Genomic DNA, 25423 nt, shown 5'->3' with positions numbered 1-25423 from the left:
GACAACAATAAAGTTCTACTGTTCTTCTAATGAATTGAGTACACAAAATAAAAATGATTTGTTTATAAATCTCTGCTTCATTATTCAAAATGCCTTATTAATTCAGTGCCAATCAAAATTCATCAAAGTCAGACAGTTTAGGTTCTGTGTGTTTTCATTGTAACTGGTCAGGATCTACTGGATGCTGCGTTGCTGATCAGTTGATTAATCTAACCTCAACATGTGCTGTGATCTGTCCTGCCAATGTAATCAAAACAAAAAAACATTGAACATGATGTTTTTGGACAATAAACACTGTTTTCGTAGAAGCTTCTGTCTAAGTAACCTTTTAAAGTCTTGTAGTACTCAAGGTATAGCCAGCTTTGGTGTTATGAATAACCTTACTGTTATTATAGCCATGTTTTCAACCATTGCCATAGCAATTATTCACAGCACACCTGAGAAGTCAATAAAAAAAGTAATTCACTTAATAAATGATTAATAATACAATGATTTTACTGTTGTTATTATCAGCCAGACAGTGTGTCAGGTTCTGACATAACAGGTAAGTTAACGTTAGGCGTTATTGGCTTGAAATGCCCCAGATTCAGGCCTATGTAACGTTAGATGAACAGCTTTTCTCGTAGTTTTCTCTTCCCATTGGATGCTTTCTAATGACAAATGTGCAGTTTATTTAGACAAAACTAAAGATACAGATAATATACATTCACTGAACGAAGATTATCTTTAGTTCGTTGCTATGGCGGTTGCTATTGACGCATCTATAGCTGAAACCACGTAGCTGGCATTACTTGCTTCCGCCCGGAAGTATTTTCTTCACTTTTAGAAAGAAAAAAAAAGATATATTTTTTTTAAATTTCTCCACAGGAAAAAAAAGCAATTTGGTAACTCAACAATACGATATGTTCATGTTACTGCTAGCACATTTAATAATTTCTCCTTCGATTCTGAGAAATTTATTTTTTGTAGCTGAAGGTTATGGAAGTGCCTCGTGTTGTGGGCGGAGTTTGCGCGTTCTACTGTTTTGGCTAACATATCTGAAATAAACCAACATATTTCATTTTTGTTAACATAGATTATCTAAATGCAGTGTAACTACTAGTTTGACTGTACTAGATATTTGATATATTCCGTAGATATATCTTTTTGCAACCCTAGTTTACAACCCTAATTTGCAAACCGGAAGAACTACAACTTTAGTGCTCATTTGTATCAAGCTGCAAAGTGTGGCTATTGGGAATTGTAGTTTTTAGAACATTTGTGTTTTCCTTAGAATTTGAGGTTGTAAATAGTTAGTTGAAAGTATAGGAAGGGGTTTAGGGGTATGGTAAACACATCTATGTAATCAGATTTTAAATATATAATTGTTATGTGGGTTTAAATCAATTTTAACCATTTTTGACAGCGCCCCCAGTTGTTGACTATACTGTATATACCTCAGTATGATAGCTGAGGTCAAGAGCTCTCTATAACAATTTGTCCCATACCTGTAGCCCCTTTTGTTGCTGAATTATAAGCCTTCAAACATGCACCAAGGTGAAGTTTCAACGGTCAGTATTTCAAACCAGGAGACATATAGAATTTTCATACTAACAAATGTTACTCTCTAGGACAAGACCTTTCCAAAAATATATTTGGTTTAGCTGTACAACAAAGTTTTAATTTTCTTATTTCATGGACACAAGGCCATCTCAGGTCTAGTTTCAGAGAGCACTTTGAAGTGTCAATATATAAAGTGAAGATGTTTGTTTGTTTCTGACTTTATAAACAGATTTATGACCCCAAAACATGAGGAATACCTGGTCCAGACACAAACACACGCCACACACAAAATATGTGTATTTCTGTTTGGGACACACATGGCTTATATGCATAACTATTTATGTTAATGCTGCTGTGATGGTAAAAAATACACCAAAAGACCATGGTCTAGAATGGATAGTCATCTCCTCTTGTACTTGTAGTATTATTATTGGTATTCAAAACCAAGAGTACAATACACATAGGTAATGTAGGCCCTGTTGCATCCTCTGTATTTATTTCTCTGTTTAAAGATTTAGTTTGTATGTGTACAAAAAAGGGCAAATAGTTTTTCCGTTAACATTTTCCTCCTTCCAACACCTGTCACTGTGAGAAACTACAAACCCCATTTCCAGAAAAGTTGGGATATTTGTGCACCAGTACCCATGGAATGGGTGAGCTACATGTGTGTGAAGGTACCATTGACACAGAGGCATATTTTGGGATTTTAGAAAGACATATGTTGCCATCAAGGCAATGTCTCTTCTATGCTTATTTCAGCAGGACAATTCCAGGCCTCATTCTGCACAGGCTACAAAAGCGTGGCTTCCCAAACGATTAGAAAGTGTTATTAATAGGAAAGGTGATGTAACACAATGGTAAACATGCCTCTGTCCCAACTTTTGTTGAGTGTTGCAGGCATGAAATTATAACTTTGTTTATATTTACAAAATACAATTGCACTGGTCATTAGCTAATTGTTAAGTAATATGCCATTGTGGTTATGGCTTTTGAGTTAATTTTAAATTAGTAAATAGTCATGTGCCTCAACAATTCGTAACATGATTTTGCAAATCGTTAGTTAATAATTAATTAAAGCAGACAACTGGAAGTTGAAATGCATGGCTTTGACCCATTGTGATAATTAACGCATTCATTTACATTATTAGTTAATATAATGTTATTAGGGAATTAACACTTGATATATTTAATTAATAGCAATTAATATATTACTTAACCTATTAATCATATAGAATGTTCATTAGTTGCTGATGCAGTGATCATTAATACATGGTTTAGTTCCTCATGTCATGAGTCATACATTAACTCATTAAAATAATATTCCAACTTGGGTTGTTGCTAAAATGTATATTGCATAACTGATTACTATTATTGCCATAACTGATTACTACTATTATTGTCATGTTTGTATTCAGTGCATTTCAAAGTAATCAGACCCAACCCTGCCAACCATTCCTCAGTATAACGTGGTTAACTAAGCCTCTACAATAGTTCTACATAGTCAGTTTTGTAGTATGTTACACTGCCAGTATCTATCTGTGTACAGTATGTAAGTTTTGTACATCTTAATATGGGACCTGCTGTGACTGTGACCTCAAATGTTCCAAAATGTTGGTAGTTCAGGTTGAATCTGAAAGTTCCCAGTTCTCTCTTATCCTAAGGGTTGATGAGCCAAAGTCAACTCAACAGTCAGATGACAAATCACATTTGTATTTCTGTTTACATATATACAGGTGTCAGCAATTATTTACATACATTATCAGTTGCATAACCATGAGTATCACAATTCCATGAAAATAAAAGTCAAGACTTTATAAACCTTTTCAAATCAAAGTACAAGTAAAAGCAAAAGCAATTATAACTGTGACCTGAGTCTGACTTGAGTCCCAAGTCAAGTGACTTGAGTCCCCACCTGTGCATCCTCATTATCATCATCATCATTATCATCATCATCATCATCATCATCAGAGCTGATGTCACGTAGCCAATCCAATTCTTCATCCATTTCCCCTTCCTCCTCTTCCACCAGCCTAGGAGTTGGTTGGAGAATGCCTCTGTATGTGCATGCTACAGTCTGCTGTTTTTGTCTGAGGTCTTGCAGTCTTCTCTTAAGTAGACTGATGAGGCCCTTGGACCCCTCCTCTGTGAATCCATTCGTATATCCTATAAGTCCACACATAAAGAATAATGTAATTACCATCACACTAAACATTTAATCAGAGAGAGCTGATTTATGTTAAGACAAATCTTAATTACAAAATCAAATTAAAATAAACTTTGAAGGTTATGTATCCTTAGTTTTTGAGCCAATACTAGCATGATTGCTTTTCACTTGAAAATAGTTAGACCTATGAATGTTAAAATGCATGAAGTCAGGTAGTTTGACTTACTTCCTGTTTGTGTGCTCACTGAAACGGTGGCCATCAGTGACTGAACCTTCTCTACTGAGTCCTTAAGGTACTGACAGTGCTGCATCATCTCCTTCACAAGGATCTGTTTTTCTTCTGTCAGTCGTGAGACAAGCATTAGTTGGTCAAAGAGCTTCTTCTTGGTGATAATGTCGACACCATCTGCAGGAATGAAAACATCATACATTAATAAACAAATTTGATGAGGATACATTTTAAATAAATACTAAAAGTTAAATCTTCATACAACACCTGTGTTCTGTTCCTGCCAAGGCCAGATCATGCTCTCTGCAGCCTTGTTGGAGAGTTTCTGCACAACTGAAATTGTGTCCACAAGATCACCATCAGGTTGCTGGTTGTATCGCTGGATCTCTTCTAGCAAGCGTTTCTTTTCTTGGGCAATCTTCTGACTTATCTTCTGACGCCTTTTGTTGCGATCTGTAATAAGAGCAAAAACAATGCTATTACAAAAGAGCTGCTATGGCATTTGATGAACAGAACCAATATATCTTCCATCTACATCACTTCCATTTACTAATCCATACCATTCTGTCTATAAAGGTAGTGCTTCTTCTGACAAATGCTCACAAAGAGTGCTTCGATGGAGATCTGCAAACCATGAGCATCAACAGGACTGCTTGCTGCATTTCCTACATTAAAGATATGAAGAAAGAAAAATGTTTCAAACACACTTAAGTTCTGTTAATTACACATTGTAAAGCAGCTACAGACCGACATGGAGCCCTGGATATTGGGTCCTATTGGACCATTGTGCTTAGCCTCTCATTTTCCACCTCAAATTATATTGTTTGGTAGTAGAATTGGTAGTAGTGTTATTATCTTTTAATAATAATTACTATGATCTATTACTATTATCTGTTTTTTTTTTACAGAAACATACATATACATACATATATATATATATATATATACATACACATATACACACACACACACACACACACACACACAAAAGATGACGTTAACGGGCATAGTGCAATAGGGCAGAAATCAGTCTGGTGAGTAAACCAAAAAAATGACTAACCAATGGCGATCCTATTGTCAAGGTGTGTGTTGAGGTTTGGCTACATACATTAAAAACATATATTAAATTACTCCGACAGTGTTTATGTATAAAAAACATTGTCCTTACCTCTACTGGCCCACTGCTTGACATCAACAACCCACTGTTTTAGCATGTCATCACAGCAATGAAACTGTTCCTGCATCTTCTTCAGGCTCTCTGTTACATCTAAGGTCTTTTCTACTGTCTGCAAAACAGCAATACAAAATCATTGTTCATTCATTGTCATTTCATAAAAGAATCCTTTAAAAGAATCAAAAAAGTATATGTCCCTGCCTGATTTAATACAACAACATATTCAACTACATATACATAGCTGAGGTCCTGCACCCTTACAATATCTACTTGTGGGTAACAGTGTGATGCATTTTGAGTGGACTTTAAGTTCAAATGTAACTGTTTAAGTTTTGTATTGAAAAAGTATACACTATTTTAAACATAACAAAGCATACCTTTTTGAATCTGGAAGACAAGGCAATGTGGAGGCCATTATCTTTACGCTGATTCCACCCAATAGCATGGACAGTAAGCATATCAGTTCTTACTGTAAAGAACAAAAGAAATTCATAATAAATTGTAAAATTTTAATGGTACGTTTGCAGGCTAACAGGGGGCAAAGAAGCTTACAAACCTGACTTGGCCATATACTTTGTGGTCAGGGCACATCTGGAGAGAAAACTATTCACTTGTTCTACTTCTTCACCAAGAGTGGTTCCAGCACCTTCCTGGTTCCTTGCATTCCACAAAATCTACAGGAAGCAGTGAAGTTGTTAAACAGTGTGGACAACAGGGTTACCAAGATTGATACATATCCCGAGGTCACCAGGTGTAGAGGAGAGCACATAGGGGCTCATGTTAACATACTCCTGGGTTGTTGTTTGGGTCACAATGTAATTCATTGTGGCACTTTACATTAATTGTTGGCTACATCATTCTCTGAAATATAAAATTCATATAGTTAAATGCATTACCTCGCATTTTGTATTGTGGGCTTTGGCATGCATCACGGACAAGCAATGTCTCATTTTCTGAAGAGGTTCAAGATGAGTCAGAGCCTCTGACACCTTCTCCAGGTATGGCACATAACGACAGGTCACATCCATGGCCAAAAATGTAGCACCCTGGAACTCTTTTTGGAGAAACATTGGATATGCAAAGATTTCTCCTCTATACATATTCAGACCTTTTGGAAAATAGAAATAAGAAGAGCACATTGGACACTGAAGTAAAGGCTACAGATCATCATTATCTACAAATATTTTTTAAATGCAATTTATCAAGATCATTACCAACCTTTGAGGAGGAATCCATGCCTACACACAGCAATTTCTACACCTTCTTCATCCAACTTGTTGGCCTGCTTTGATGTTTCTCTTGCTGCTGTCCAGTGGGATTCCCCACACATCGCCTTTCCTGATGTCTATCAAAGTAAATTGTCTCAACATATCAGAGTAGTTCATTCAAGAACATTAACTAGCAGGGATGTACGATCAAACACACCAACAATTACAGTCAAGATTTTTTCTTTAATTGCCTGACCCATCTTCCATCTGTAACTCCCTAGATTAGAATCTAGCTTTTTTTCTCCCCATGCAGCTACAACTTCACTCTTTGTGAAAGTTTGATTGCATCGCTAACCTCAGCACCCTGCCATTGCCATCTCAACACAAAATCAAAGACTCCAAACATCTAAGAAGGCATGAGATACCCTTTGCCCAGCCTGATTGAAAACTTACACTCTTGACAGCGCCCCGAACTTCCTCAACAAAATTGGACACCTCAGAGTCTTGGGCTAAAAACACTCCATCAAAGAACCCGGGCTCTTCACTCCTACAAGAAAATGAATTCTGGATAACCACTGTAGTAAGAAATTATTGTATTTATATGGCACTTAAAAACAAGGTTACAAAGCCTAACATAGATATATACAGCAGCTACAGTATCAACAGCTTATTGTGAAATAACAAAATTAGAACTATATTATGATGATAATGTTAATAGCAAGTACATACATTAACTACATTGGCTGTTTTTAATGTGCACACAAAACTCACTGGTTTGTTTTCTGGAACCTGTAGAGTTTTCTGTTGCCATCCACTGAAACAGCCACCATTTCAGGGCTACAGGCTGGACAGACAAATGGCTCCTTTCCCAGAAGTTGATTCACTTCAGAGTTGCAGTACACATATTGCAGAAAGCTCCTCTGAAAAGTGTCTGCATTCACATTGCCAGTCTGAAATAAACAAATTTAGTACAGCTTTCAATGACAATAGACTACAATATAACCTATTTATGTTTTGTCAATGTAACTTTTCAAATCTAATAAGGATGCAAAAGACAATGCTGTCTAGTATGGTCTTCAATTCAGTTAATTTCAGAAATCTGAAATACTTTAGCCACTTGTGGACCTTGAACTACATATGTAGGTATATTTAAATTTACGCCCTGCACAGACTCAACCACCATTTTTGCCATACTGTCCAGCCTTATAGCTACTTTAATAATAATATTAATAATAAAAATAAAGGCATTTTGTCTTTCATCTTCACATTTTAACTCACTCTTCCAAACTGCTTTGTTCTCTGGTCCAACATTGCTGTGAAGGCTTTCACTGACATTCCTGGAGCCGTTGTCTTCATAGCCTCAAAGGAATGGAACAGATCTTGGTGGAACAATGTCTGTGCTTGCATGGTAGCGGGCCAGTAACCACTCCTTACAAAGTCACCAACTTCTGGAGCCCATTGCTTATTGCAATGTTTACATGTTAGCACCGGAACGTGAAGATTGTAACGGCCTGAGAGCACATGAAAGACAAATAAATAACAAGGAACTAATGTGTTAGATAAACAATATTTTTTACGCAATCCTACCATTTATGCAAACCAGTATGACGGATCTACCAACAGAGATGTCAACATCACGAGTGTCACAGGAGCATATAATTTGAGGAAAGGCTGTTGGCAGCAAACACTCTGCAAGAGCAAAAGACCATCAGGATGACATTAAAGAATGTTTGGATTGTGTGCAAATACTTCGAAAATATAATGCATGATTTACTTATGTTGTCTGCTATGGGGAAAAAAGGCAAATCAATTGAAGAAGAGACACCAACCTTGTTCACAGACGATGTACTTGCCATCATGGAGTTTCACAAACTCTGTTGGAGGAATGTATTGATAAAATCCAAACATGCTGGTTTGCCTACTGTGCAGAGTGTGGTGTTTATGTACCAATTGATCACACTCAGCACAAAACCACTCTGAGGGCAAACATTCCCCACAACGGATGATGGCTTCTTTCACGTGACAGTGATTGCAGGTCATCTGGAAGATGTTCTCAGCAGACAACAAGTTGTCAATGTTTTGTGGCCTCGCCTGTTGCCAACATTGTTGGGCCTCTTTCTGTCTTTGAGACCAACTGGACAATGGTGTCTGCTGAGAAAAATCTTGCCCATCAATGCTCTCTGAATCCTGTAGAAGATCCTTAAGCCTCTGCATATTGCAATCTTCAAAAAGAGAAATAGAAAAATACAAACATAACAGAAATCCAACATTGCAATTCCACTATCACTGACTTCTTTTGTGGAATTTCCATTGCTTTTAATACAGGGACAGTCCAGTGATAGCAGAGAGTGAAAGGATAGTTGGAAATGGGCAATCAAACTCATGACCCTTAAGATTATGTGTATGTGCTGGCTGTCAGTAGCATTTTGGAAGGAACATTGTTAGCTGGCTGGTTACTAAACATAGCAAAAGTGCAGGTACAATGAGAGGCTTCCTTTTAACTTAACTCTAGTAGTTTTCTACTTACCAGGATATTGGTAGCTAGTACATGGTGAAGTTGGGATGGAGGAACTAGCACATGGAGAAGTACCAACTGTTTGGAAGAAAAAAAACAAAAACAGATTAGAACAATTCTTTCGAACTCTTTGCCAGATATACAAAAATAAACACTGAAACCTTTGGCAAACTTTCAACATGGAAACTATCAAACCTAAATTTATTTGGCATTATAATGTTATAATCATTATAAGTATACAGAATATTAAGTACCAACAGTACTGTCAAACCAAATCACACGTCATCACTCTCCACTACCATTTTCTTTAATTAATTTTATAAGATGGACACTAACCAGGAGAGGAAGCTTTTTTCCTCCGTTTGCTGGTGGTCACACGCAGCCCATCACTGTCCCTCTTCCACCAGGTCACTTTGGACCGTCCTGTGACTTCAGGCTTCGGAGTTTGTGACTCTGTGTTACGTTTCTTTATGGACATAGCATGTAATGAAACATAGATGGGTGAAACATAGGTATTAACTAACTGAAGTTAATTTTTTACACATTTCTGTATAACAAGAATGAAACTTACCTGTATCCCTTCAACAAATGCATCCCCGAGCAGAAGAACAGCTTCTAATTTGTTCTTATGTCCACTTGACATTGTACTAAACAAAAAATAAATAAGGTGTCAGTTAGATCTGAGAGGGTAAAGGGTGATTAAAATTTTAAATGTTCTGGTAGAGGATAGTGGTTTCTGAATATTTGCCATGAAGGGGGCAGGAAAATGCAGATTTTAAACTTCTGGTTGTAACAATAATAATATTTTTGTATTATTTCAAGTCAAAAATCCCGGGAATAGGAGCCTAATGCATCTGCAAGCAACTAGTAATGCCTGCTTGAATTATACCAACGTGCCCGTTATTCTATCAGATCTCAGATCGGCTTGTATAGTGAATGTAGGCCGTATGATCCGAAATACTGATCTGGCGTCAGCTAAGGTTACCTCTCGGGGTCCGCACCCACGTGTAATGTGTTCACGGCCCGCGAATGTATAGATGCAGCAAGCATTAATGCCTTTTCTGCAGGCGCGGAAGACAGTAACGTTAAATAGTTTTTTTTGCCCACAATTTGGAAATAAATAAATAAAATAAATCCGTTTTTTTGCGCGCCAAAAATTCGTTTTTTTTGTTGTTGTAGTGCTGTCCTCAGCCATGTATAAAAGCTGAAGACAGCATAAATATTATTTTTATTATTATTATTTTTTACAGATTTATTTATTTAAAAATCTGCAACAGGTACAGGTTAGCTTAGGCTAATGTCAATGTTAGGCTACCCGCTGGGATAACTGTGCAGCCCACTATTCCACTAACAACTCATTTGAACGCATACCCCATGTAACGTGATGTAGGCCTACAAACACTGAAATAATTAAAATAATACCGTTAACACCATGATCTCATTACAAAAGAATACTCTTGCCCTTACTTACCTGTTTGAAGATGTTCGCGCATCAGGTGAACTGGGCGAATGAGCCTCGCTGGTGACGTCATTGTCGTTAAAGATGATGCGTGGTATTTGGACGCATCAGCTCTCCACTGAAGTTAATGGGAAAGATTGGCGTATCATATGCACGCAAAATTGGACTTTGGCGTATGCATTACACGCACTTGGAAAGTGTAAAGTCGTGTCATTTATACGCAGACTGATGAGAACGGGTTGGGAATACAGTAAGAGCTTCGCTGTGCAGCATAACAGCGTCATCCATTATAACGGCAGTTTGGGCAAGTGTGCAGATACACTCACGACGTGTGATTGACAGCTCCGAACATTATAAAGAGTGTTCTCTGATCGCTCTCTGTAGTTTAATCATTTAAATAACGGATTTGTTTCATACTATGAACAGAAACGATGTGAAGTTGATGGTTTAGTCACTGGCTTGATTCACTGATGCATTACGCTTAGGGCATCAAGACGGCGATCATTAAACGATCTAGAAATAAAGTCTGAGTGAACTTGAATGATTAGCAACACATCAGAAATCACTGATCACAGATCAGGCATTAATGAACACATTTACTCACTGTTTGTGGCGGTGCAGTCGAATCCATATGGTAAAGTCTGTTTGTAAAGCCTGTGCTGACAATGCGACTGATAAACTGAATCCATTTTCTCTGAATTCTCTAGGAGGGTAAAGCAGAGGAAGGGGAGGTGATTGTTCCCCGTATGACGACATACAGGGAAGATTCCAGATCAGCTCGTCTGAGCTTTCATTTTCTCAAAAGCAGAGAAAGACAGCCAGAACTCGGTTTACACCTATCAACATTTCTAGCCACTTGGGGACCATATACAGGCTAGGGAACTCATATTAATGTCAAAAAACCACATAAAATGAACATTTCATGCCATGGGACCTTTAAGTCATCCTGGCAACCCATTTGGGTCGTGACCCAGGGTTTGAAAACCACTGGGCTAGACGACTGGGTCAGAGCATCTCCAAAACTGCAGCTCTTGTGGGGTGTTCCCGGTCTGCAGTGGTCAGTCTCTATCAAAAGTGGAGGACCAGTGGAGAACCGGCCACAGGGTCATGAAGGACCAGTGGAGAACCGGCCACAGGGTCATGGAGGACCAGTGGAGAACCGGCCACAGGGTCATGGAGGACCAGTGGAGAACCGGCCACAGGGTCATGAAGGACCAGTGGAGAACCGGCCACAGGGTCATGAAGGAACAGTGGAGAACCGGCCACAGGGTCATGGAGGAACAGTGGAGAACCGGCCACATGGTCATGAAGGAACAGTGGAGAACCGGCCACAGGGTCATGGAGGACCAGTGGAGAACCGGCCACAGGGTCATGAAGGACCAGTGGAGAACCGGCCACAGGGTCATGGAGGACCAGTGGAGAACCGGCCACAGGGTCATGAAGGACCAGTGGAGAACCGGCCACAGGGTCATGGAGGACCAGTGGAGAACCGGCCACAGGGTCATGAAGGACCAGTGGAGAATCGGCCACAGGGTCATGAAGGAACAGTGGAGAACCGGCCACAGGGTCATGGAGGACCAGTGGAGAACCGGCCACAGGGTCATGAAGGACCAGTGGAGAACCGGCCACAGGGTCATGGAGGACCAGTGGAGAACCGGCCACAGGGTCATGAAGGACCAGTGGAGAACCGGCCACAGGGTCATGAAGGAACAGTGGAGAACCGGCCACAGGGTCATGGAGGAACAGTGGAGAACCGGCCACAGGGTCATGAAGGAACAGTGGAGAACCGGCCACAGGGTCATGGAGGACCAGTGGAGAACCGGCCACAGGGTCATGAAGGAACAGTGGAGAACCGGCCACAGGGTCATGAAGGAACAGTGGAGAACCGGCCACAGGGTCATGAAGGACCAGTGGAGAACCGGCCACAGGGTCATGGAGGACCAGTGGAGAACCGGCCACAGGGTCATGAAGGAACAGTGGAGAACCGGCCACAGGGTCATGGAGGACCAGTGGAGAACCGGCCACAGGGTCATGAAGGAACAGTGGAGAACCGGCCACAGGGTCATGGAGGACCAGTGGAGAACCGGCCACAGGGTCATGAAGGACCAGTGGAGGACCGGCCACAGGGTCATGGAGGACCAGTGGAGAACCGGCCACAGGGTCATGGAGGACCAGTGGAGAACCGGCCACAGGGTCATGAAGGAACAGTGGAGAACCGGCCACAGGGTCATGAAGGACCAGTGGAGAACCGGCCACAGGGTCATGGAGGACCAGTAGAGAACCGGCCACAGGGTCATGAAGGACCAGTGGAGAACCGGCCACAGGATCATGGAGGACCAGTGGAAAACCGGCCACAGGGTCATGAAGGACCAGTGGAGAACCGGCCACAGGGTCATGAAGGACCAGTGGAGAACCGGCCACAGGGTCATGAAGAACCAGTGGAGAACCGGCCACAGGGTCATGGAGGACCAGTGGAGAACCGGCCACAGGGTCTTGGAGGACCAGTGGAGAACCGGCCACAGGGTCATGAAGGAACAGTGGAGAACCGGCCACAGGGTCATGAAGGAACAGTGGAGAACCGGCCACAGGGTCATGAAGGAACAGTGGAGAACCGGCCACAGGGTCATGTAGGACCAGTGGAGAACCGACCACAGGGTCATGTAGGACCAGTGGAGAACCAGCCACAGGGTCATGGAGGACCAGTGGAGAACCGGCCACAGGGTCATGAAGGACCAGTGGAGAACCGGCCACAGGGTCATGCAGGAACAGTGGAGAACCAGCCACAGGGTCATGGAGGACCAGTGGAGAACCGGCCACAGGGTCATGAAGGACCAGTGGAGAACCGGCCACAGGGTCATGAAGGAACAGTGGAGAACCGGCCACAGGGTCATGGAGGAACAGTGGAGAACCGGCCACAGGGTCATGAATGACCAGTGGAGAACCGGCCACAGGGTCATGAAGGACAAGTGGAGAACCGGCCACAGGGTCATGAAGGAACAGTGGAGAACCGGCCATAGGGTCATGAAGGACCAGTGGAGAACCGGCCACAGGGTCATAAAGGACCAGTGGAGAACCGGCCACAGGGTCATGGAGGACCAGTGGAGAACCGGCCACAGGGTCATGGAGGAACAGTGGAGAACCGGCCACAGGGTCATGAAGGAACAGTGGAGAACCGGCCACAGGGTCATGAAGGAACAGTGGAGAACCGACCACAGGGTCACGAAGGACCAGTGGAGGACCGGCCACAGGGTCATGGAGGACCAGTGGAGAACCGGCCAGAGGGTCATGGAGGACCAGTGGAGAACCGGCCACAGGGTCATGAAGGAACAGTGGAGAACCGGCCACAGGGTCATGAAGGACCAGTGGAGAACCGGCCACAGGGTCATGGAGGACCAGTGGAGAACCGGCCACAGGGTCATGAAGGACCAGTGGAGAACCGGCCACAGGGTCATGGAGGACCAGTGGAAAACCGGCCACAGGGTCATGAAGGACCAGTGGAGAACCGGCCACAGGGTCATGAAGGACCAGTGGAGAACCGGCCACAGGGTCATGAAGAACCAGTGGAGAACCGGTCACAGGGTCATGGAGGACCAGTGGAGAACCGGCCACAGGGTCATGGAGGACCAGTGGAGAACCGGCCACAGGGTCATGGAGGACCAGTGGAGAACCGGCCACAGGGTCATGAAGAACCAGTGGAGAACCGGTCACAGGGTCATGGAGGACCAGTGGAGAACCGGCCACAGGGTCATGGAGGACCAGTGGAGAACCGGCCACAGGGTCATGAAGAACCAGTGGAGAACCGGCCACAGGGTCATGGAGGACCAGTGGAGAACCGGCCACAGGGTCATGAAGGACCAGTGGAGAACCGGCCACAGGGTCATGGAGGACCAGTGGAGAACCGGCCACAGGGTCATGAAGGAACAGTGGAGAACCGGCCACAGGGTCATGAAGGAACAGTGGAGAACCGGTCACAGGGTCATGGAGGAACAGTGGAGAACCAGCCACAGGGTCATGAAGGAACAGTGGAGAACCGGCCACAGGGTTATAAAGGAACAGTGGAGAACCGGCCACCGGGTCATAAAGGACCAGTGGAGAACCGGCCACAGGGTCATGAAGGACGAGTGGAGAACCGGCCACAGGGTCATGAAGGAACAGTGGAGAACCGGCCACAGGGTCATGGAGGACCAGTGGAGAACCGGCCACAGGGTCATGAAGGAACAGTGGAGAACCGGCCACAGGGTCATGAAGGAACAGTGGAGAACCAGCCACAGGGTCATGAAGGAACAGTGGAGAACCGGCCACAGGGTCTTGGAGGACCAGTGGAGAACCGGCCACAGGGTCATGAAGGAACAGTGGAGAACCGGCCACAGGGTCATGAAGGAACAGTGGAGAACCGGCCACAGGGTCATGAAGGAACAGTGGAGAACCGGCCACAGGGTCATGTAGGACCAGTGGAGAACCGACCACAGGGTCATGTAGGACCAGTGGAGAACCAGCCACAGGGTCATGGAGGACCAGTGGAGAACCGGCCACAGGGTCATGAAGGACCAGTGGAGAACCGGCCACAGGGTCATGCAGGAACAGTGGAGAACCAGCCACAGGGTCATGGAGGACCAGTGGAGAACCGGCCACAGGGTCATGAAGGACCAGTGGAGAACCGGCCACAGGGTCATGAAGGAACAGTGGAGAACCGGCCACAGGGTCATGGAGGACCAGTGGAGAACCGACCACAGGGTCATGTAGGACCAGTGGAGAACCAGCCACAGGGTCATGAAGGACCAGTGGAGAACCGGCCACAGGGTCATGTAGGACCAGTGGAGAACCGGCCAGAGGGTCATGAAGGACCAGTGGAGAACCGGCCACAGGGTCATGGAGGAACAGTGGAGAAACGGCCACAGGGTCATGGAGGAACAGTGGAGAACCGGCCACAGGGTCATGGAGGAACAGTGGAGAACCGGCCACAGGGTCATGCAGGAACAGTGGAGAACCGGCCACAGGGTCATGCAGGAACAGTGGAGAACCGGCCACAGGGTCATGGAGGAACAGTGGAGAACCGGCCACAGGGTCATGAAGGACCAGTGGAGAACCGGCCACAGGGTCATGAAGGACCAGTGGAGAACCGGCCACAGGGTCATGGAGGAACAGTGGAGAACCGGCCACAGGGTCATGTAGGACCAGTGGAGAACCAGCCACAGGGTCATGGAGGACCAGTGGAGAACCGGCCACAGGGTCATGAAGGACCAGTGGAGAACCGGCCACAGGGTCATGAAGGAACAGTGGAGAACCGGCCACAGGGTCATGGAGGACCAGTGGAGAACCGGCCACAGGGTCATGAAGGACCAGTGGAGAACCGGCCACAGGGTCATGAAAGACCAGTGGAGAACCGGCCAAAGGGTCATGAAGGAACAGTGGAGAACCGGCCACAGGGTCATGAAGGACCAGTGGAGAACCGGCCAAAGGGTCATGAAGGAACAGTGGAGAACCGGCCACAGGGTCATGAAGGAACAGTGGAGAACCGGCCACAGGGTCATGAAGGACCAGTGGAGAACCGGCCACAGGGTCATGAAGGACCAGTGGAGAACCGGCCACAGGGTCATGGAGGAACAGTGGAGTACCGGCCACAGGGTCATGAAGGACCAGTGGAGAACCGGCCACAGGGTCATGAAGGAACAGTGGAGAACCGGCCACAGGGTCATGAAGGACCAGTGGAGAACCGGCCACAGGGTCATGAAGGACCAGTGGAGAACCGGCCACAGGGTCATGGAGGACCAGTGGAGAACCGGCCACAGGGTCATGGAGGACCAGTGGAAAAACCGGCCACAGGGTCATGAAGGACCAGTGGAGAACCGGCCACAGGGTCACGAAGGAACAGTGGAGAACCGGCCACAGGGTCATGGAGGACCAGTGGAGAACCAGCCACAGGGTCATGAAGGAACAGTGGAGAACCGGCCACAGGGTCATGGAGGACCAGTGGAGAACCGGCCACAGGGTCATGGAGGACCAGTGGAGAACCGGCCACAGGGTCATGGAGGACCAGTGGAGAACCGGCCACAGGGTCATGAAGGACCAGTGGAGAACCGGCCACAGGGTCATGAAGGAACAGTGGAGAACCGGCCACAGGGTCATGGAGGACCAGTGGAGAACCGGCCACAGGGTCATGGAGGACCAGTGGAGAACCGGCCACAGGGTCATGGAGGACCAGTGGAGAACCGGCCACAGGGTCATGTAGGACCAGTGGAGAACCAGCCACAGGGTCATGGAGGACCAGTGGAGAACCGGCCACAGGGTCATGTAGGACCAGTGGAGAACCAGCCACAGGGTCATGGAGGACCAGTGGAGAACCGGCCACAGGGTCATGAAGGACCAGTGGAAAACCGGCCACAGGGTCATGGAGGAACAGTGGAGAACCGGCCACAGGGTCATGGAGGAACAGTGGAGAACCGGCCACAGGGTCATGAAGGACCAGTGGAGAACCGGCCACAGGGTCATGAAGGACCAGTGGAGAACCGGCCAAAGGGTCATGAAGGAACAGTGGAGAACCGGCCACAGGGTCATGAAGGACCAGTGGAGAACCGGCCGAAGGGTCATGAAGGAACAGTGGAGAACCGGCCACAGGGTCATGGAGGACCAGTGGAGAACCGGCCACAGGGTCATGAAGGACCAGTGGAGAACCGGCCACAGGGTCATGGAGGAACAGTGGAGAACCGGCCACAGGGTCATGAAGGAACAGTGGAGAACCGGCAAAAGGGTCATGGAGGACCAGTGGAGAACCGGCCACAGGGTCATGGAGGACCAGTGGAGAACCGGCCACAGGGTCATGGAGGACCAGTGGAGAACCGGCCACAGGGTCATGTAGGACCAGTGGAGAACCAGCCACAGGGTCATGGAGGACCAGTGGAGAACCGGCCACAGGGTCATGGAGGACCAGTGGAGAACCGGCCACAGGGTCATGAAGGAACAGTGGAGAACCGGCCACAGGGTCATGGAGGACCAGTGGAGAACCGGCCACAGGGTCATGGAGGACCAGTGGAGAACCGGCCACAGGGTCATGGAGGACCAGTGGAGAACCGGCCACAGGGTCATGAAGGACCAGTGGAGAACCGGCCACAGGGTCATGAAGGAACAGTGGAGAACCGGCCACAGGATCATGGAGGACCAGTGGAAAAACCGGCCACAGGGTCATGAAGGACCAGTGGAGAACCGGCCACAGGGTCATGAAGGAACAGTGGAGAACCGGCCACAGGGTCATGGAAGACCAGTGGAGAACCAGCCACAGGGTCATGAAGGAACAGTGGAGAACCGGCCACAGGGTCATGGAGGACCAGTGGAGAACCGGCCACAGGGTCATGGAGGACCAGTGGAGAACCGGCCACAGGGTCATGGAGGACCAGTGGAGAACCGGCCACAGGGTCATGAAGGACCAGTGGAGAACCGGCCACAGGGTCATGGAGGACCAGTGGAGAACCGGCCACAGGGTCATGGAGGACCAGTGGAGAACCGGCCACAGGGTCATGAAGGACCAGTGGAGAACCGGCCACAGGGTCATGAAGGAACAGTGGAGAACCGGCCACAGGGTCATGGAGGACCAGTGGAGAACCGGCCACAGGGTCATGGGCGGCCGAGGCTCATTGATGCCCGTGTGATCAAACAGACGAGCTACTGGAGCTCAAACTGCTCAAGAAGTTAATGCTGGTTCTGATAGAAAGGGGTCAGAATACACAGAGCATCTCAGTTTGTTGTGTATGGGGCGGCACAGCCTCTGACCAGTGCCCATGCTGACCCCTGACCCCGCCCAGAGCACCAACAGTGGCACGTGAGCATCAGAACTGGACCACGGATTCCCTGCACTGTGGGAAGAAGGCGTGGCGGTGGAGGCAGTGATGCTTTGGGCAATGTTCTGCTGGGAAACCTTGGGTCCTCCATCATGTGGATGTGACTTTGACACACACCACCTACCTAAGCATTGTTGAGCCCATGTCCAGCCTTAAATGATGATTCATCATTCATCAATGCCTAAATTCATTAGATGCCCTTTTTTTTTATGTAAACGACTTGTGTTATTGTTTCTTTCTCAAACATTATTATGCATGAAAATGCATATTTTAATCTAAATGTGTGATTTGTCAACCCAACAGTTTTGTCATGTCATTAAACAGATGGATGTGCTGAATGATGGGAAGGGCCGGAAAACTACATCGCCTCAAAGCAGAAGATATTTTATATTAAAAATGTGTGCAATAACAGACTTTCTAATCAAAATTATGATTGAATTGTGTTTCGCTAGTCTCATACACTACTTTACTTAAATGTTTACATAGTCTAACAACAAATGTTGAGTTTAATGCGTTAAAAATAATTGCACTGAAATATTTGACTTTGACGTGAGGTTTGTATAAACCGGTGTCAATCATGTTTGAGCTATGATAAAGTTCATAAGACAAACAATCAAGCAGTCACATATATATATATATATATATATATCACTCAATGTGAGTGAACCAAACATCTGTGCAAGTAAAACTAATTAAAACTCTTAGCATTTTACATTAATTTGAGATATGCAACAATGTTTTTGTTCTCAGAATTTATTTTTGAAACCGATTGTTAATAGAACAAACTATTGATTCATCTCACAGACAGTAGAAGCTCTTTAACTGAGAGAATGTGTGGCTCTTAAAAGAGCCTTTGGGGGGGGGTAAGGTCAGAGGTCGCCTCACTTTGAGCTGGTGTATTTGGTCACAGCCTTTGTGCCCTCGGACACGGCGTGTTTGGCCAGCTCTCCGGGCAGCAGCAGACGCACGGCGGTCTGGATCTCTCTAGAGGTGATGGTGGAGCGCTTGTTGTAGTGCGCCAGACGCGACGCCTCGCCGCCGATGCGCTCGAAGATGTCGTTGACGAAAGAGTTCATGATGCCCATCGCCTTGGAGGAGATGCCGGTGTCGGGATGGACCTGTTTCAGGACTTTGTACACATAGATAGCGTAGCTCTCCTTCCTGGACTTTCTGCGCTTCTTTCCTCCCTTACCGGCGGTCTTGGTGACGGCCTTCTTGGAGCCTTTCTTCGGCGCGGGCTTTGCTGGTTCAGGCATGATGTCGATGATCAATGTGAGCTCAGCATCGAGACAGAGGCTTTTATTCACCGCCAGATGCTAATTCACTAAGAGATGCGGGATTCTTCTGATTGGCTGCTTTCATAGGCAGAACCCAAAACTCGTATTTCATTGGACCACTCTAAACATCAGGAGAGGAACGAGGGCCAATCACAGGCTGGTAAATGATAGCCCCGCCTACCGCTTTATGTTTGAAGGACAACCCGCACGAGTTCATTTCCTTTGTTCCTTTCCCGCTCTTTTTTGTTTTAAACGTTTTAAAAGACTAATATTCTGCAAGATAGTGTAATCTGAAAACTCATTTTAGAATAAAGTAATAAGATCCCTTTTAACAATAAATTTTGTATCAGAAATTCCCTCCCACACAAAAGCCCCTTTACCACTGACATTTGACCTTTTTTTTCTTGATCCTGTAATACTTTACATAACAATAGACACTTATCTTATCTGAATAAAATATTGAAACTGCTATTTTGAATACAATTAAAATATCTTAAAATAACATTAGATTCTGTAAAGAAATGCCAAATTTTCTTTGCAGAATTTACATACTATTTATGGTTTATTTTTTATTCCAAATGTCCTAAATGTGTTGAAAAAATGCATTTTAATTTGATTCTGCTGAAATGAACGAAATGACTTGGAAAAAAAAGAACTGAACTGATTTTGTTGAAGATTCAAAGACATAGTATTTAACACTAATTTATTGTGATAAAAATTAATTAAAATAAAAGATAAGAGAAATAATTGATAATGAAAGTTATCTAGATAATCGAGGCAGGAAGTGCTAATGTATCACAACTTTCCTGTTTAAACGCTGATTATGAGCAGAAAGTGCCTCATTCAGGTCAGTTTTGGTGGCTCTTAAAAGAGCCTTTGTGTTTTGCTGCGGGTCTAGGCGCGCTCTCCGCGGATGCGGCGGGCCAGCTGGATGTCTTTGGGCATGATGGTGACCCTCTTGGCGTGGATGGCGCACAGGTTGGTGTCCTCAAACAGGCCGACCAGATAAGCCTCGCTGGCCTCCTGCAGGGCCATGACCGCGGAGCTCTGGAAGCGCAGATCCGTCTTGAAGTCCTGGGCGATTTCTCTCACCAGCCGCTGGAAAGGCAGTTTGCGGATCAGCAGCTCGGTGGACTTCTGATAACGGCGGATCTCCCGCAGAGCCACGGTCCCGGGCCTGTAGCGGTGAGGCTTCTTGACGCCTCCGGTGGCCGGAGCGCTCTTACGGGCGGCTTTAGTCGCGAGCTGCTTCCTCGGGGCTTTGCCACCGGTGGATTTACGGGCGGTCTGCTTGGTTCTGGCCATTGCTGGAGTTACTTCTCTCTGTCCTGCTGGAGCTGGAAATGCTGCTTTATGGCACACGCCTGGTTTTATAGCATTCGACCGCTGCGAGCTCACAGTGACGCAACGTGAGCAGAGGCTTGTGATTGGCTAATATGTGACGGCTGCGCATGAGTGCTAGCCAATGACTGCGCGTTTCCTCTTTTCAAACACGCGGAGGGTTTCCCGCTCGAGCTGCTTCTGTTGACTACATTAAACAAAGAGTAAATTACACCTCCCGGATCGTTGTATTTATTTGTTCTGAAATACTGACCTTAATTCCCAGTGGTTGTGCAGATCTTGGATTAGAACACAATCACATACAGTCTAAATAAAAGTACCGCAGCCAGAAAAGACACACTAGGGTTTGCCATCCGCCCGTATGACAGTTTTTCTGTAGAGCAGCCGCCACTAAAGGGCAAAAGACCCAGAATAACATTCATCAATTTGTTATCCCGAAGCTAAAATATAGATTTTCAATACTTAAAATATTCAATACATTATCAGAACTTAATAGACATAACTATTATTTTAATAGTTTGGGCAGTAAACACATTAGGGGATCATCATGTGCTTTCAGAAAAATGCACACCGTGTTACTCACTATTGTCGATTAAAACAAGGATACATTTTACTGGTTTGATAGATCATTTCCACTCTCAGCCAAATTACTTTACAGGGTTTATAAAAAAAATAACAGAAAAGAGCTCTTAATCAGATAAAGTGGGTGGCTCTTAAAAGAGCCTTTGGGTTGCTTAAACAGTGTTTAATCAGTTTATTTGGATTTGGCGGCCTTCTCGGTCTTCTTGGGCAGCAGCACCGCCTGGATGTTGGGCAGCACGCCGCCCTGAGCGATGGTCACTCCGCCCAGAAGTTTGTTCAGCTCCTCGTCGTTGCGCACCGCCAGCTGCAGGTGACGGGGGATGATGCGGGTCTTCTTGTTGTCCCGAGCGGCGTTTCCAGCCAGCTCCAGGATCTCAGCGGTGAGATACTCGAGCACAGCGGCCAGATAAACCGGAGCACCGGCACCGACGCGCTGAGCGTAGTTTCCTTTGCGGAGAAGCCTGTGGACACGGCCGACAGGGAACTGCAGTCCCGCCCTGGAGGAGCGAGTCTTAGCCTTTGCTCGGGCTTTGCCGCCGGTTTTGCCTCTGCCGCTCATTTTTCTCAATCTCTTCGGTTGAAACTAAGAGAATAAAAGTTTGTGCCTCCACACACTGTCTTTATACGAGAGTGCCAGTCGCTCATTGGTTTAGAGTCTGAAGAGATTTCAACCAATCACTGAACTTCCCTCCAAAGCTCAACCCCCTTTTCTAGCGGGATTAATTTGCACAAGTATTTGAGGAATAAAATAGAAAAATAGATGAAACTACTAAAATATTTGATTATAAATAAATGTATATAAGTGCATTACAGATGGTAAGGGAATTATATCCCTTAATATTAATTTATCAACGCGGTTTTTCTGTGTGCAGTTAATATGTGTAAACACATTTGAACCAAAATGGTGAAATTTAAACAAGCTTTTCAAATAATTTACTTCACTCTCGATGTGTTACTGGGGTTCGACACGCACACTTTAACATGGGATATGGATATTAATCGCTGTTTCTAGTGCTACACTTTCACACACTGTATATTCTGGGCACATTGATCTCCTGATACTGTAGTTTTATGGTTCTTTTGTAATATTGTAGTTTTATCACTGCCTTTATTGTGTGTGATTGAGTCACAATCCTCCAGCAGTGTCGAGTGAATATATTCTGTCTGTACTGAGTTATAAAACATCCCATTTGGACTGTAATCATCAATGATGATTGAAATAATTTAAACAAGCTTTTGGAATAATATATTCATATCAGTGTTACTGGGGTTTGACAGGCACACTTTAACATGGAATATGATATCTATTATTATTAATATATATACTCTGATACTGTAGTTGTAAATTCTATTGTAATATCAGTTTTATCACTGCATGTATTATGTGTGGTGTTGTTTGTGTCAAGTGTGTCTGTTCTGTGTTGTTCTATAGATAAAATGTTTTAGTGATACAAGACATAATTAATCTGGTCATTTATTTCAGTATTTTATAGTTTATATATGCACGAGTATAAGTGGCTGCAAGTCACATCTTGACTGTTTATTTTCACAATTCACTGAAATCATTTAAATACACAAGATTTGCTCTTTTTCAGAGTTAGTGGGTGGCTCTTAAAAGAGCCGTTGGGGAACAAACTTTATTTGTTTGTACTTCTAAAGATTTACTTAAAGATTAGAGACTAAAACACGCCAAGAGGAAAAGTTTCTTTCGCCTCCATCAGATCAAACCCAAGGCGAGCATCAGCCACGGGGGAAAGCCGCGTGTGAATCTGATGGATAGTTTAAGTGTAAATGCGGATAAAAGTCCAAACGCGTCTCTGTGTGTTCAGCAGACAGTCTGAAAGAGACTTTAATGAAATCAGCCTCAGTGAGGGCGTGAGGAGGCTTTCATACAGCTGCTGTTTTGGGCAGCTTGAAGCACACGAACATCTGGAGGATCCGAGTCTCTCTGGGACTCTCACGTCTGACCAGCAGATGAACTGTCCTCATAATAACAATAATCATAATAATAAATACACATGATCACTCAAGTGTTAATGTTTGAACTAAATCATCATATTTGTTTCTCCTCATCTCTCATTCATCTCAGTTTTCGGCATGTGAATGAGGATTGTGTCAAAGCTCATGTGAATGAGTTGTTCATGCACTTACAGCAAGAACTTATTGTTCTCACTCTTTCTTATTTCCCTCCTTGTGCTAACTTGTACTTTTCTGGACAATGTTTGAAACTTACTACCATTTCTTATGTCATTGCATCCTGATCATTTGTACGTCTCTTTGGATAAAAGTGTCTTCTAAATGAAGAAATATAAATAATAAATATCGTCGTATCATTTGCAGTATATGTTTGATATTTTTGCTCAGATGTTGTGGTTTAGTCAGAATATAGTTCAGCTCTAACCCTGAACAAACACAGATCAAGAGAATGAGTGTGTTCAGGGTTACACCGCTGGGATTGGCGGCTCATTCCTGGGATTTGGTGCCTTTTGCCTTCATAAAATGTAGAAAATCAAACTCATTTTTTTTTAAATAAACGTTGTATATGATAGGCTGATGTAAAACATTTGAAAAATTATTTTGGTCAAGCACAGGTAAATACATTTTTAAACAGAATAAATGAAATGGAAGATCAACCGTGTTAGGGACAAAAACAACAGTTTCAAATACGTATGATTCAAATTCATTCTTTGTCCCTTTAAAAGCATATCAGTTAATACATTATCAGAAAATATGAATATTGTGTGTGAACTGCTCTGACTTTCTCACAACCGCATCGTTTTACCGCATTTTCTTTTACAAATGCCTGAAAGGTGTTTTTGTTTTCTGCATTATTGATACTCCAGTAAATTATCATTGTCACTGAATTATTAGTATGTTTTTGCTGAATGTATGAAATTATTGTAAGACAGTGTGGACAAAATAATAACAGGCTGGACAAATGGATGGCTGGATGATTTCCTATCGCTCACACACAACAAATTTCCCCATTAATTTACCTGTAGAATGCTGTAATTTTACAGTGGACCTGTTGTAATCTAAAACAACAGTTTAATACTGTAAAACATATTACAGTACTATAGGCTGCACAGTATAATACTGTCAGGTGTTTCGCTCCCGTTATTCTGTTATTTTAGTGTTCCTACTGTAATCTCCATAAACGGTTTATTTACTATAAAATGTATTAAAGTACTGTAAAATGTGAGAAATTGATGGTTTAAAATTTGCATTCTAAAACAAAAAACACTGCAAATTGCTGGCAAACAAATGCCTCAAACAAAAGATGACTCTAAAACATGCTTTTATTAAAGCTAATAACATCAAATCCATTCATTGAATGACATTATTTTTGCTTCACCAGTGAGACTGGCCTGAACAGATCATAATGCTGTGACTTTATGTAAACATCTGGTTTGCAGAACTCAATGCTGATTAAACCTGATTAAATAAAGCCCCACTCCATGAGTTTTTTTTTAAGAGGGTGGCCACATGAAGATTGACAGTTGTCGCCTTTTTCTGCACAAGCCTCCCTTTCGGGGTTCACACCAATAGAACGTCTACAATGTAATTACACAGAAATATAATATATTAGGTGAGGTATAAAGATGAATTGCACTTTAGACATTTAAAACACATTGCATTCAAATTTGCCATTATGGCAGTAAGTTTGCTCTGAGGCATAATGAGACCTGAGTATCATAGACAACATTATATAACTTTGTCAGCAGTGTTAAAGGGATAGTTCACCCAAAAATGAAAATGTTGTCATCATTTACTCATCCTCATGTTGTTCCAAACCTGTATGAGTTTCATTTTTCTGTTTAATACAAAATAAGATATTTTAAAGAATGGTGGTAACCAGACAGTTGACGGACCGCACTGACTATCATAGGAGAAAAAAAACACAATGGAAGTCAATGGCTGCTGTCAACTGTCTGGTAACCAACATTCTTTAAAATATCCTCTTTGAATACAGAAAGAGAGCAATTAAATAGTCTTGAAGCAGCAGGTGAAGCGGCAGGTCAGATACCTGTCTCTTCTTTTATACACATATCCTTTTCAATGATTCTTTTATTATATCCATAACCTGAATAATCAAGGAT

At 44.1% G+C, this 25423-nt stretch overlaps 3 protein-coding genes across 3 annotated transcripts; all 3 read right to left on the bottom strand.

Annotated features, from left to right (window-relative positions):
* Positions 1-19004: 19004 nt before the first annotated feature.
* On the bottom strand, positions 19005-19379 carry LOC307121861 (histone H2B-like; the record flags this gene model as incomplete). Its single annotated transcript, XM_079809618.1, has 1 exon — positions 19005-19379. The coding sequence occupies one exon, from the start codon at positions 19377-19379 to the stop codon at positions 19005-19007; it is 375 nt and encodes a 124-aa protein (XP_079665744.1).
* A 915-nt stretch (positions 19380-20294) lies between these two features.
* Positions 20295-20705, bottom strand: LOC307121848 (histone H3.2; the record flags this gene model as incomplete). Its single annotated transcript, XM_079809606.1, has 1 exon — positions 20295-20705. One exon carries the CDS (start codon positions 20703-20705, stop codon positions 20295-20297), a length of 411 nt encoding a protein of 136 aa, XP_079665732.1.
* A 790-nt stretch (positions 20706-21495) lies between these two features.
* On the bottom strand, positions 21496-21882 carry LOC307121851 (histone H2A; the record flags this gene model as incomplete). Its single annotated transcript, XM_079809609.1, has 1 exon — positions 21496-21882. The coding sequence occupies one exon, from the start codon at positions 21880-21882 to the stop codon at positions 21496-21498; it is 387 nt and encodes a 128-aa protein (XP_079665735.1).
* Between the last annotated feature and the right edge of the window lie 3541 nt (positions 21883-25423).

This window comes from Gobio gobio (genome assembly GCF_949357685.1).
Source record: "Gobio gobio genome assembly, chromosome: 25".
Taxonomy (NCBI): Eukaryota; Metazoa; Chordata; class Actinopteri; order Cypriniformes; family Gobionidae; genus Gobio; species Gobio gobio.
Note: the sequence above shows the minus strand (reverse complement) of the source record. Positions and strands in the feature narration are given on the sequence as shown.